Below are 15,828 nucleotides of genomic sequence, written 5' to 3'. Positions count from 1 at the left end.
TTCGTCTAAAATGCATTTTTAAAGCTACAAAATCAAAATATTTTCGGGGAAAAAACCCCAAACTCTATTTCTGAACAAATATTATATACTTACGATTAAGATCATACTGCTTGTACCTTCGAAATCCCTGATCAATCTGATTATTCAATGAAAGCGTAAATTAGTAATTTTTTAGAAGTAAATATTTGTTATTTTTTAATAAATTGTAATTTATTCATTTAAATAAACATTAGCTTATTATTTAAGTTAGTATTTGACTATTTATTTTGAATAAATAATTGATCAATCAATAAAATTAACAATTCAATTTAAAATGAATGCTGAATTATTTTTATTTTTAATTAATTATGTTTATCAATATTAATTAAATATTTAATAATAAATGTGATTTTTTAAAAAAATAATTGGAAAGGCTCTAGTTTTTCCCAGGATGCCAGAGCCAAATTTTATTCCCAGTCCGAGCCTGATCATACTTACCAATATGGCGACTTCCTGTTCTACATGAACCTTAACCACAAAATGCCCAGACTATTCAGTTTACATCATACCCATAACAAATTTATCAAATTCAACTAAATGAAAACATTCTAACAAATCAAAAAGAGCATTTACATTAGAAATATTACAATGGTAGATCCAGTTTTACTATTAGTATTATAAGTTTTAAATTCTGTTATGTTTATTTATGTGTAAAACTGATAATAAGATAACTTATGTGTAGACTTGTTCCAAACATCATTGGGGGCCTATATTTAAATTCTTATTTATAATCTGCCAATATGACATATATGTTTATAGGAATTTAGGAATAATTGAAAGTTTTGCTAGAAAAATTGGTTGTCTCAGTGTTGCCTTATAAATTAGGGCACTTAGCAGCAAGATATTAGCAAATAGATATAAATGATCTACTAGTCATCCTAATGTAAATTAAGAAGTTAAGATAGTTGAAAAAAAGGGTTGGTCTTTCTGATGAAAGTATCATCATTTTTTCTTCTTCACAAGCTAGAACTTAGGCATCAGGTTAAAAAACTTAGCTTAAGAATATATTTCCTAGCTTTTCGTTTTCTCAAATCAAAGCTTCTGTTGTATGTAAAAATTGTATTCATTAAAAAAAAGGAGAAATATATGTTTTCTTGTTACTATTAATGTTCGTAAAACATTAAATTTTAAAAACAGTAAGTTTTCCAGTTGCTTAATGTAGTTTCGTGCATATTTCTGTTATTATTCTTTCTGAAATTGAAAATTTTGTTTCTCCCTGATTTAGTGTTTTATCTCAGTATACAATTTCAATTTTGTGCTGTGATGTATTTAAAAATTTTATCCTTTGTCCTTTATTTTATTTATGTCATGGATAATGAATGAAAACTATTTTAAATGCAAGTGTCATTTTTCCTCTTAAATTTTATTGAATAAATATGAATAGATACATTTTGATAAATTCTACCCAATATACAAGGGTTATTTTGTTTTCAAGGTCCGATCGATCGCAGAATGAAAACTAGAAAGTCAACCCGATAATGGTGTGAGTAGTATTGTTGCGCAGTTTCTCAAGTAAGATTGTGCAGTGCATCAGGTCGCTTTGGTTATTTCGGAGCATGCAGTGAACGAAACATGCCTCGAACAATTGCATCTCCCGCCAAGTGTGAAGTGCTTGCTGTAATTCGATTTCTGAATGCTGTAATAAAGGGCGACTCAGAACAAACGTAGAGGAATATTGTCATCAGGCATAGTCCTTCTGCACGATAATGCATGCCCACACACTGCTGCTTTAAACAAAAATCTCCTGCAGCAGTTTCGCTGGACAGTGCTTGCCCATCCTCCATACAGCCCTGACTTGGCGCGTCTTCCGATTACCATCGCTTTGGTCTCATGAAACGCTGGCCAGGAGGACAGATGTTTGGCTCTGATGCCAAGCTGCAGATCAGCGTTCAGAATTGACTGTAAGCTTAAAGCGGCTGCCTTCTATAACGAAGGTATCGAAAAACTGGTACCATGCTGCGAGAAATATATTAATCGGAGCGGCATTTACGTCCAGAAGTAGCTGGAAGGTGTATGTACATATTCCAAACAAAAGAGTTTCCATTGTCTTTGTGGTCTTTGTTTCACGATCAATCGGATCTTGGGGAAAAAAAACCCTCATATTTTGCAATTTAGGTTGCTGAATTGACCAGCTTCCAAATGTTTATACATGCATAACAAGTCACTTTCTCACTATCTTTGTCTCAATACACTCTTACTCTAAAAGCTCATCTATTAGGCGTTGAAGTTTAATCGAATTTTTTGTCAATCCTCTCTATTTTCCCGACTCCCTCAGAAAAGATTTTAAAACAAAAAACAGAAAATTACCTGAAACATAAATATGGATGATTCTCAAAATGGGGGAGAATTTGTATCCTAATTAACATTCAAAATACTTCGGCCGGCTTTCTGAATTATTTTATAACATTGGATACGTCCTGCATGATGTCTACATTTGCAGAGCATTAGAGTAATTTTTAAAACCAAAAAAATATAATTTTTTATTTATATGAATTTAAAGACATTGTTTATTCAATAAATTATTTTTTTACCCACAAAACCATAATGCTTAGACATAGAATTAAACATAGTTCATTCAAAACCAATAAGCAGTTTTTAAAAAAAAATTTGAATTTTTTTTTATTTTGCTAATTTGAATATAATTAGCAAAATTTGCATATAATTAGCATGAAAAAGGATACAATTCATTGCCGTGAAAAGGAATATTGTGTTGCAATTACTGTTTATAACCGAAATCAAATTATGTCATTAGCATGGAAAAATACTAGTGTCCATAATTGGGTTGTATGCAAATTACTTGCTTTAAAAACACTTTAAAGGTAGACTTAAACCATGCAAAAAGGATTCAAGCCCTGGCCATAGGTTTAAAGGCCTAACACTCTACCAACCTAGTTGTCCGGCCTACAGAGGGTCTCAGACAAAGCTTAAAAAAAAAAAAGTTCAATTATTAGTGAATCAACTGAATATGAATTGTGAGCTACAGCAAAATGTCAAAATAGAAATTGGTTGGGTATTCATATTGATAATTTTCTGGAAAAAGTGATCATAAACACCAGATTGTGAGATGTGATAATATTCAAATATTACTAGTTTAGTCTTTTTATTCTAACATAATACTTTTTCCCACTGAGAGCAAAGCACTACTGATGTATAATGTTTACACCTCAGTTTTTATGCACTAAGGGCTTTATTTTAAAAAGTGAAGATAATTTGCCATTGCAGAGTAATTTTAGCACCTTAGCTGTTGTACGCAAAATACTTACCTTAAAAGTGCTATACATGCAGACCGCCAAACAAGGGACTCCATCCATAGACTGTTCGGTTGAAAGCCGAAAAATCCGCTGACTGATCTATCTGGCTCTCAGTTTTAGTGGAAGTTTTCAATTCAACCGAACTGATCCATCTGGATTTTTCTATATGTGTGTGTATGTGTTTTTTTTAATATGCAAATAGTGATGTAAAATTCCCGGGTATTTACACTGCTTGACATTGAAAATTCAACACCAAGAAGGAGGGGTCAGATAGTGATGAAATTTGAAAAAAAGACAGCGACAGCAAGGAATAATAAATGATCTTAATTTCAAAATGATAGGCAGAAACTGAGCGAGAACGGCATCGGCTGAGTAGGATGTAGGACCACCGCGGACAGCAATACACAAAGAAATACGTCTAGGCATAGAGTCGATAAGGGTGCGGATGGTGTCCAAAGGGATGACTCTCCATTCCCTTTCAACCATTTGCCACAGTTTGTCTTCAGGCAGGGACAGAGTCTGCAAACGGCATCCAATCACATCCCACACGTGATGACAGGTCAGGAGAGTATGGTGGCCAGGGAAACATCTGTGTGCCTTGGAGAGCATGTTGGCAGATGCAAGCACTGTGTGGTCGGGTGTTATCCTGCTTAAAAATTGCATTAGGTAGCCCTTAAGGGTAAGAGATTGCCACTGGCTGCAACACATCATCCAAGTATCGTTGGGCCATCATAGTGCCCTGAATACGAACTAGAGGTGATATGGAATTGTTTGCAATTGCGCCCCAAACCATTATGCCACGTTGTCGTGCAGTGGGATGTTCCACAGTTACTGCCAGATTGGATCTATTTCCACGTCGACACCACAAGCGTATGCGGCGACTATCACTGGATAAACAGAAGCAGGATTTATCTGAGAACACGACATTTGGCCATTCTGTCATCCACGTTGCTCTAGTCCGGCACCATACTAAACGTTGCTGTCTATGTTGTGGGGTCAATGGCAGTCTTCTTAGTGTACGCCGTGATTGCAGACCATGCACGACCAAACGACGGGAAATGGTTCTGGTTGACATGGGAACATTCAGGGGATCTTGCACCTGCTGCAGAATCGAGGAACAAGTGACTTGTGGGCTGCTACAGCTTGTCAGTGAATGTGTCGATCCACATGTTCTGATGTCACTCTGGCTGCCCCTGCACCCCTCAATCTTGCCACATTTCGTTGTTCCAACCATCTTTGGCACAGCCGATGCCCCGTGCTCTCATCCGTCTGGGTATCAGCTGCGATTTGACGTACAGAAGAATCTCCCCTTCTCAGAGTGATCACCATACCCCTCATAAAATCGTTGATCTGCTGGAAGTGCCTTGGTTGATGGCAGCCTGGGCATTCTCTCATGTTACACGTATCCTCCAAGACAAAAACGAAATTTCCTCGATAATTTTTCAGTCAGAAATAACGACACGAATATTGCCCATTCTGCAAGTTCCTTCCCTTATATCTTACTTCTTGTGTGTCGGAGAGCTGCGCATTTCACATCATTTACATAACTTAGTTAAAATTTGCATAAATTCTGAACACTCCTTCTTGGTGTTGCATTTTCAATGTTGAGCACTGTATTTTTAGGGGTAAATACTCAGGGTATATACCCGGGTAAATACCCAAAATGATTATTTACCCAGGTATTTAGTTCAAAAATTTATATTCAACTAAAATACTTTTCTGTATGTATTCCCCACTATGTATATATAACCAACCATATACAAAACAATAAATTTTTGCCAAAAAATTGTATTTTGATCACATATTTAAAGAATTATTGTGTGAAACAACATAGCAATCTAATATGATATTCACATTAAATGTGTTGGATATGTCTAATCAATGTTGATAACCAAATTTCAGATATAAAAAGCCTCTCTACGAAAATTAAAAAGCTTAACGGGTTACAAAAAAAAAAAAAAAAAGCAAAGATTCTATTTAAGTTTTAGAATAGTTCATTCTAAATTCTGACAGTTTTTTTGATAAGATTTAGTTAAGCCTTTAATTAAAAAAAATATAATATGTAAATTTATATTTTTAATCTTTCATTTTACGGTTTATATTAAAAAAAAAAACACCTTATGATACCACCTAAAATTTTTTTGCAAAGTGCGCAATTACTAGGGTATTTACCCTGCCTTCGGATGAATACCCAAAAAATATTTACCTTCCCACCCTACATCACTAATTGCGTGTATTAAAAATAGTTTGAATAAATTTTCATCCTTAAGTACCGGGGAGCAAAAGCAAATGATCAAGGCAACAGAAAACAATATTTTGATTTTTTTTTTTGCTTTTTAATGTGAAAACTGTTTCTATATTTGCCATGTTATCACTATAAATAACATCATAGTCTTAATAGCTTCTTAGTTTATTCTTCCAAATATCCCTCATGCTTCCTTTTTTTTTCATTTTGGATATGACTAACCTAGATTATGATTTTGAAATCCTGAAGTTAATCATTGAATTGCTTATACTTCTCTTATTATGACATTGAAAAGAAAGATTCTTTGTTTCACGATATGTTTCTTTCATAATTTCATCAAGTCTTTGAATAAAAAGTATTATAAACTGTGTAACACATGTATCAGTTTTGCCAGTTATTTCATATTTAGATTTAAAAAAAAAAATCCCATTCATTTTTTGCATTTTTTTTTTTTTTTTTTTTTTGTAAAATACCCAGTTTTTGGGTAATTACCCAGGCCTTGGGTAAATACCCGAGTAATTACCCTAAAAATATCTACCTACCCGCTGGGTATTTACCCGATCCACATCACTATGTGCAAAACATGAACTCATTGTTTATTTTTGACCAAAAGTTGAGGAAAAAGTCTTTAAAATAACACCTTACTTATGAGCTTCATTGACTTATTAGGAAAGTTATATCATTCTCTCAAGAAACGCCTTTGAGAATTGATATATGTGATGAATTTGTATGAAAATATTATAAAAATGATGTAATATTGAGGTTCTTAGGCATTCAACAGAATTGTTTTCATGTACATAAATGCTGTTAATTTTGATCAGTTACCAATTTTGTAAAATGTTCATTTTTGCCATTGTACATTTTGTAAAGGGTCCCTTTTTGCAGTAGTGAATTTTGTGTGATATCAATTTTGAAGCCTTAAAAAGTGACCTAAACAAATCTCCACTACTATTGAGATAGAATGAATCTTGTGTTGTATAAATAGTGAAGTAAAAAATTGTATCCACTACTAAGTTTTATTTATGCTGCATAATGACTTTATTACAGCTGCACCCGTTGGAAAAGATGATAAAGAGTCTGAAGCAGATATATATGCTGATGCTACAGCAGCATTTTTGGGGCCAAATATCTGGGATAAGATGTCAGATTTTAAAATGGACTATCTGGACTTAGATGCTATATTAAATAGCAGCCCAGACCAACCGAAGGCAGAGGAATGTGTTGATGGAAACACAGAAGAAAAAGTTCTCCATATTCAGGAGTTAACTGGGCCGGAACAGGATGGAAAAAACCTTTGCTTATCAGGTAATTTTATTTTTTATTAGACTAACCTGTACTTGTAAAATAAAAGTAACTGAAGCTATTTAGACTGATCACTCTTGTCATTGAATTATATTTTACAATAAATGTAAAACTCTAGGTGATCAATGCGACCAGCAAAATATTATGCTGGTACCTCATTTGTTCTTCTCTCCTGTCGGCATGAAGAGGTCAGGAGTGTTCATCCCGAAAGAGCAAGAGTAGAAAAATTATTTGATGGATGGTTATTATTTATTTATTTTTTGATACCCTCAAAAAAAAAAAGAAAAAAAAAAGACTCCTTGAAACCCCCCCCCCCTAACAATTTTATTGACACATATTGTGCTCTTTGTTGTCATCCCTAAAGATATGACAAAAAGTGATTATTTTCTAAATTCATTGTTATAGACTAGAAATTTAACTAAATATCAGGGAATGTATATACAGGGTGTATCCGTACAGCGTTTACAGACTTTCAGGGCAGATAGAGTATACCAGACGATGGGAAATCACGTAGCAATGCATGGTCGGAAAAACGCATTCCTGACGTGATAGTGACGACACAAAGCACAAGAAAGACAGGACACGAATAAGAGGAGAAAACATGTTTATTATTTAACTACAGCAAAAATGCTGGAAAGTTTTCGTCTGGTGTACATAATAGATGTCATTACATAAACTGAAACATCAGATGAGGGTGTTTTCGTTTTGGGTTTTTTCCAATTTCGACACATGGGTTTTCGTTGTCGCGTTCGCTTTGACGTTCGATCTTCAAACCGCCAGAGATGTGTGGCATGCATCATGGCCCGTGGTTGTAACTTTGAATACCTACTTTGATGACAATCATTGGGTGCTTCATGTTTTTTTTTTCTTAGTTTTTTGCTGTACTAAGGATAATAAACATGTTTTCTTCTCTTATTCATGTCTTGTCTTTTTGGTGATTTGTGTCGTCACTACCACACCAGGAAAGCGTTTCCGACCATGCATTGCTATGTGATTTCCCATTGTCTAGGTGTTCTCTATCTGCCCTGAAAGTCTGTAAACGCTGTACTGATACACCCTGTATATGGTATAAAATGTGTTATTCATAGGTATAACCATGCAAAAGTTAAGTAACTTTAGTTGAAATTCACCTAGCTTTGCGTCATACAGGAACAATGAATGCAAAAAACGAGGGGATGGGATTTTCTGATTAATTTTCTATGACCCAGTCAAGATTTTTCTGGTTGGAAACACCCTGAACAATGTTAACAAACCTGAAAATTCGACATTGTCCTTAATTATTTAGTTTGTACATAGGCAAAAAAATGCATTTTTTCACATTATCATTCAATATTCCTAAGTTATCTTCCCCGGTCATTTCTTGACTTTTTTTAAAAGGCTCATTGGTATTATAATTGATAAGATTTCCATTATGTGAAGCTGCTTCACTCATTTAATTTCCCTTTTTAGCAATTTTATCTGGACAAATTTCGGAGCCATCTTCTCCTGAGTCATCTGAAGTATCAGAGCATCGAAGTGAAATGACCCTTAGAAATAAAAGGCGATATTCAGTTGAGTACAAATTTTCACCTACAGATTTAGCTCTGGCTACACCACCAGGAGAAGAACATTACGATCCTGCATGTTCTGTTCTTCCTGATGAACAGTTGAAGCCTCAACCTATAATTAAAAAATCTCGCAAGAACTTTGTCCCTGATAACATGAAAGATGATAGATATTGGGCTCGACGTCACAAAAATAATATGGCAGCCAGAAGGTCTCGCGAAGCTCGGCGGTTGAAGGAAAATCAAATTGTGCTTAGAGCATCATATTTAGAGAAAGAAAACACCTCTTTAAAGGAAGATGTAATGCGTTTAAAAGCTGAAAATGATATGCTGAAGAATCAGTTGAAAGAATATCAGTCTTGAAACTTTCTGAAAAAGTAGTTTGTTTCGCATTATCTAGTTTAAATGTAAATATTTCATAAAGACTTTGTTTTTATTTTTCATTTTTCAGACTGTGTCTTCTTAAAACATGTTTAAAGTTAGCATTTTTAGACTGTTGATTTTTAAGAAATTACATTAAGTTGTTTCATTTGAGGTTTATGATTTGTTAGGTACTCCCTTAGTGCACTAAGGGAGTTTTAAATATTTGTTAAATATTTTCATTTGTATATAGTGGTTTTGCAGCATGTTGTTTTTGTTATATTAGCTGTTTGTTGCATGATAGAAATCTCTTACACTTGTATTAAAATCCATTTATTTGACTGAAATGTTCAAGTTTCTTATTTTTAATTATTTTGTAAATAATGTTTAGCTCATATTGTAAATACCATTTTACATATTACTTGATAAATTTTGTATTCATCTTATTTCATTTTTTGCTTTCAAAAGCGAATTAGTTTGGTGATAGATTTTCACTATAATATTTAGTTCATCAACAGTTAAGTCATCATTTATCATTTAATTGCATTTCACTGAAGTTTTTGAATAAACAGTGTAATTCAGTGAACATTCAAAATGATTTGAAATTGCTACTTTTTCCTCATAGAGAGAAAAATAGTGTTGTAAATATGCTATATATTTTATTCATTGTTTAGGACAGTTCTTTGGTATTTAAAAATACATGAGCACCAAATTTTGCAATGTATAAGTTGGTGTAAAGTATGGTGAAAAGAAATTTTCAGTCAATACTTTTTTTTGCTAAGAAATGTGCAATTTTTCGTATTGTGATAGTAAAGTGGTGCTTATTGTAATTTTGAATTGAAAAGAGAGTTTAAAGGCTGAAAAAGAAACTTGCAGTCTGCTATAGATAAATATAGAGACCAATCTTACGTGAAGGACTGTTCAACAAACTGTCCTCAAACTAAAAAGATGGTGCTTTACTGTATAAATAAATTATGTGTTTCATACTTTAATATTTAATTTTATTTATCTTCAGTCCTATCCAGAATTTGCAGTTAGATTTGTAATCATTAAAATAAATTCTTAAGAATAAATCTAAGAAAAATATGCACAAGGATAGATAAGGTGCTAGACTGCCAAGCATTGGTTACATGGTTGTGTTTCTCTTTGCAACTGTTAGAAAACTATTTTGATGATGTTTTTCAAATGTATGAATGTAAATCCAGCATATATCATGGAAATGTTAGTGTTATATAATCCAACTTGTACTGTTCTTCAGTCATGTAAATCAGAAGTACTGCAGTATTATGACTTCTTTTAAAAATTACAATTGCGTTTTAGAATTTTTAAAATAACTTTGTTTCTGGACTAGTATTTGTTTTATTGCTTAACAATTAGGAAAGTAAAGACATTTGAAATTGTCATTTTTTAAATTGTGTATTTTGAAGTTCTAATATTTGTGGAATTGCTACCTCTTTTAATCATGCAACATATTTTACTATATGCTCTTTTTAGCTTGATTGGTTCATATAATATATGGACTAACTGGATTTCTTTCTTTTTTAAAGCATATTTAAGCTGTATTAAATCAGTTTTACTCACTGTATGTGAAGTAAAATGAAGTTATTCTGTGATTTTGACCCTTATTTTAATGTATTTGTTTTTCTTAAATTTCTATTCTGGTTGTTTTTCTTTTATAATATCTTCTGATGCTATTTTTCTTCAATGTTTTAAGCTTACAGTTTAATATTTTTTGCTGTATCTTCTGAGAGTTTAATTGACAGTTTTGAATTACTATTGAGTAAATCATCTTGTCATTTGTTATAAAGCACAAAAGCTGAAAATATTTCTTTAGAGGAAAAAAAATAAGATGCTTGTGTAAGAAAAGAAGTTTTTCCAGTGAAATAGTTTCATTGTTTTGTGTAATATAATGAATCCTAAAGTGTGGAAGTGAATGTTGAAGAAAATTTGTTGTTATCTCCTGTCATCTTTACAAAGGAATATTCTCACTAAAAATGGGAAACTGTGTATCAAAAGTATTTTTATATGAGGAATGTTGCTCATTAGAAATGTCTGGATTAGAAGAAAACTTTTAATTCATAAAAATAAATTACTGAGTTTTCACTTATTACTTACAATGTTTTGTTGAGTTATATTGCATTTAGTACCCTAGTATATGAAGAGATTTGTTTCAGTTAAATTCTGGATCATCTAAAGCAACTAGGGTATGGAGTTTTTTCTCCCTTTTTCCAAATATTTTTGAATTTAACTCATGTATATGATTAAAAGAAAGCATATTTTATTTTAATGTTTTCTTTTTACTTATAAGTTTAATAATATAATATGTTTGCATTAAATATAGTTGAAAAGATATTTATGCATTTAAATAATGTATGTACAAAGCTTTTAATAAATCAACACTACTATATTTTTTGAACTTGTTGTGCAGTTAGATAAACCTGTTTTTGCTAAGTTTTCATAAGCAAGACAGAATGTGATAAAGTTTTAATGCATTCTATCATTATTGAATTTAGATGAAGATTTAACTAGCAGAAAGAGTTAGTGTATTTTTACTCTTGCATATAGCAAATGCTTCTTTAAAAAAATGTTTGGGATATATTAAGTACTTAATTGGCACTCATTGTGCCAAATGAATCTCTAAAAGCTTTGCACTCAAACATTTTAAAGGCATAATTGTGTAGTATTAGTACATACATTGTTTTCTAATACTAATTTTATTTGATTTATACATTTCATTTTTGTGAGTATAAGTATAGAAGAAGTAATGTTCAATAGCCTTGATAAAATTATTGCTCTATGAAAATGTTGATATTGTAATAGATATTAAAAATATTATTGTGGACTATTATGTTTAGAATGGATGCAGTTTCAATATGCCAGATATTAAAAGTAGCTGGAATCAGTTGTTTTCAGATTCCGTAAAGTGGCTCAAAAGAAAAAAAGTTTTCTTTTGTAGCAATTTAGTTGTTGAATTAACATTTTAGAGATATAAATCTAGTTTAAAGCTAGTTATGGTGATATAATTTTCCGTATTGCAACTTTATCCATTTTAAAAATATTTTTATATGAAAAAAAATAGCAATGGAGCATTTAGTTGCATGCAGAGCTTAAGAAATACTATTGTAAAGAATGTTTATACTCTTTTTAATTATGCATATATTTTATTATCACAATGGAGACCATTCTAAGTTTAAATGTGATATCTTGTCATAAAAGTGCTATGTATAGTATTTGCACATATTTTCAGATGATATAAAGGTAAAAGATGAAGTCCATCCGATATAGAGCTATGAAAGTGGTGATTTAAAAACTCAAAATACTTTATATATTCAGTATAAGCTTATGAGTCTTTGATTTTATGTTTTCATCATTATTTAAGTTATTATATATAGTATGTATGTGATGTTCAAAATTAGTGTTTTGACTCCTTTGGTACTGTAGTTATAAAATGACATGCTTTATATAACAATTTAAAGATTTATCATTTTGAATGTATTTTGGCTAGATGAGGTTTGCATAAAGATACCATTGAAAATTGTTTGAAAATTCTTGTTGAATAATTAATGATGAAAATACAAAGAACATTTAAAGCTTTTTATCATAAGTTAGGATTTAGAAGCAAAATCATTTTTTTGCAATCATTTCTAAATTTCTCATTTCAAAAATTTCAATTTTTGTCATAAAATTCTATGCTTAGTGGCATTGTTATGTGATGTCCCATCTGTTTCGTGGATATAATATTGAGTTAAAAATGATATGTAAGTCCTAGTCAACATTTTTACTTCTTAGTAATTGTTTAAAATCTTATTTGACATTTTTATGCTTGCTTGAAAGTTCATCTTTAATTGTGATCTAAAAACTCAATGCTTTATATATTCAGTATAAGCTTATGAGTCTTTGGTTTAACATTTTCGTTTGTCAATGCATATGCATTTGAAAACATTAACATCCTAAAATCTGAATTTATATTACTTATAAAAGTTGTCTCAAAATAATTCCTTTAAAATATTTTCAGTTTAATCTGAAATTTTCTAAAAAGTAGTTTTAATAGTTTATTTTTAAAGTTTCAATTTTTAAAATTACTTCAGGAGAGGCTCAGCCCCCTTATTTATGTCCAGATCTTACACTTATGACCCACTGCCCCCTCTGAAATCAAAAACTGGATCCTTGCTTGAATCCTAATGTTGGTTTAGAAAATTATTTTTCAGAACACGATAGTCGCACAATACAACATTTCTTTCTTTAGGAGGAGTAAATATGGCATAAATGATACGTTTTGAAAAAAGAGGGGGAAAAATCATTTTTCACAGTACTCTGCGTCCATAAATCATAAAATAATTGTAAAACAAAATATAAGTATTTGTAATGTATAAAACGCAAGTATTTAACACATTTCAAAATAATGTGTATTATAAAGTTTTAGCAATTATTTAAATAATGTTCTTTTTAATACACACATAAGAATTTTACATCTATGAATTTCTTAAAACTACAAATGTAGTTAAGCTCATCAAAATGAAGATGAGGGGATCTGGTGAATATTTCACCTTAGATGTAATCATTAAGGTTTTTCCATTACCAAAGAAGCTAAATATGTGCTATATGGTCTTCAGATTTTTCAATTGACTAATCTTTGCAGTTTTAGCAGTACATGCATTGTATGATGTTAAGACTTTTTTTAAAAAAAAGTTGTCTCTGTAGAAGATAACTTAGATGCATCACATACAAATTTCAGCAGATGACCTTTCTTCATCAATGGCAGTTTCTGAATTTTCAAAAGTCCTCTGACTGATTTTACTTGCTATCTTGCAATCTTCTACAGATGGACTTACAACTATATCATTGTCATAAGTGGAAGAATCCAGTGTGAATTCCTATTCTCCCCTGCTTAGTTTATTTCTCACAATTTTTTCCTGCATGCTTGAGCTATTAACATCATTTTTTCTGTGTTAGAAAAAGGAAATAAGCACTAATAATATGTGTTGCTTACCTTTTATTCTGTCTTCTAAGTTTTTTTTCTTTTCCTTGAACATGTAATTTTATCTAAAAATAATTTCTACTTCATTATAAATGAAGAACTGTAATGAACTTTTTTGTGGAAAGTAATGTAGAATTGGGATGTTTCATTAAGAACACAAATGCATTTTTACTCTAAAAAGTTACAGCTATTTATGCAACGTACTATAAATGATTTTTCCACTCGTAAAAAACAGACTTGTACTTCTTTCCGTGGAATTCATTCTTAATTCATTACAATTTGTGAACCTACTTGTAACATACAAAACTGTTTGACAAAAGCATTCAGGTCAGAGTTTATAGTCAAGGTCATAATACAGGTAGGGGAAAAATGATAATCTCGTTGAATCAATGCCTAATGATCTTTTAATGAACACCTAATTTAGTCATTAAATATTTATTAGATTTAGATATCCAGTACTCATAAATTGTTTCATAGTTTAAATTGCTATTTAACATACATTTTCAGTCACATGAAGGGAAGTCAATTTGAAAGCATCTTAAGAAAAATACATATTGAGTTTGAATCTGTTGTAAAAATCCCAATTTGTCTCAGTAATATGTTTCATCTTCATCGCCAGATGTTTCTCAATTTATTTTCTTTTCTTTTTGAAACACACACACACACATAACAAGACAATTCACAGTAAAACATATGCATATGTATGTGTGTGTGTCTAATATTAAGGAAATAGACTTTGATTGCTCCTTGAAATATCCTATAGAATAATAAGTGGAAAATTAAATATTCAGTAAATTTTTCTAGATCATAAGTGTTTGTTAAGAAAGGAGTTAGTTGCATTATAATTATGAACATCTTGTATAGTTTTAAATAAATACTATTTGGATCATATGTATTTATGTATATGAAGTCATTATTCAGATGTTTGTCCTGTATGATTTTTGTTCCTTATATGTAAGACATTTATGTCAGTCTTGCTCAAGCTCTTCTTTCTCAGGAATTTCATTTTATGACCAACTTTATTTAGAATTACATGTTTACGATAAAGAAAATGTTGGAATAGTTTGAAATAGTAGTCAATTTCATCTTTGACTTTTTCTGTTTTTATCTTTTGAGAAGTAATTACTAATTAAACTTGCCGCTATGAATAGAATTGCAGCGTTTGCATTATAGTTACACACGTATCAAAAAATTATGATCAAATGTATTATTTACGAAAAAACATTTGTGTAGTCATGCTACTCATGTTTCTTTAAAATGTCAATAGTATGGAGAAAAAATGTTAATCATTTTATTTTGAGAGACTTACATAAGTTATTTTGTTTCAGTCTGTATTAATTTTAAGTGGAGAGAAATCTTATGAAAACTTCAAACTTCAGTAATTATTCATTTTTATTTCATTTTCAGACTTTGTGAAAGATTTTAAAAACATCATTACTAAAATCATTACATATAAACCATTAACACTGTGATTTCATATTTTTTGTGCAATTAATTTAACAAGAAAAATGTGTATTAAGCATATAAAATGCAAAAATGTGTTCTGAGGTTTTTCTATAATTTATTGCTAATAACCTAATATTAGTATATTTAATTTTTTGTTTTCCAAACCAAAGTTTGACTTTTGCATGTAGTTTTCTCTCACATGCAAAATTTGTTACAATGAACTTATAGCTGCGCTGTTTTTATACCTTAACTCAACATTTTTGAGAATCAGTTATACATGAGATATAGTTCTGTTTGTATTAAAATTTTCATGTCTGAAAAATTTATCGTTATTTTCTGCAGATATAAGTGTTTGCAATTTTCTTTAATTTGATATGTCATTATGTAGTTTTAATTGTTGCACTGTAATTATTGGGAAGTTTGTTATGCATTAAATATGCATGTTTTCAAAGTTCAATTCTTTTCATAGAGGGGGTGGGGCCTAATTGTGCTTCTCTATGTTGAGTAAAATGCCTAGGCATGAGGCCAATTATAAAGAGTAGCGCTGCTGTTGCCAATGCTAGAGTGAGAGCGTATGTGCAATATTACGAGGATAGAAGCATTAGTGAGTACAGTCCACTATATATATATAATAATAATAAAAGTGAAAAATATTGAAAAGAC

General features: G+C 30.9%; 1 protein-coding gene across 1 annotated transcript in view; it reads left to right on the top strand.

The window, feature by feature from the left end:
* LOC129231368 (thyrotroph embryonic factor-like) overlaps positions 1 to 8,744 on the top strand; it is a 29,452-nt gene extending 20,708 nt beyond the window's left edge. The window contains exons 2-3 of the mRNA XM_054865664.1: positions 6,583 to 6,840; positions 8,287 to 8,744. Of these exons, the coding sequence (XP_054721639.1) occupies positions 6,583 to 6,840; positions 8,287 to 8,744 (716 nt within the window). The remainder of the gene's footprint in view (positions 1 to 6,582; positions 6,841 to 8,286) is intronic.
* Positions 8,745 to 15,828: the final 7,084 nt, after the last annotated feature.

The sequence above is a fragment of the Uloborus diversus genome, chromosome 10 (assembly GCF_026930045.1).
Source record: "Uloborus diversus isolate 005 chromosome 10, Udiv.v.3.1, whole genome shotgun sequence".
In the NCBI taxonomy this organism is placed as follows: Eukaryota; Metazoa; Arthropoda; class Arachnida; order Araneae; family Uloboridae; genus Uloborus; species Uloborus diversus.
Note: the sequence above shows the minus strand (reverse complement) of the source record. Positions and strands in the feature narration are given on the sequence as shown.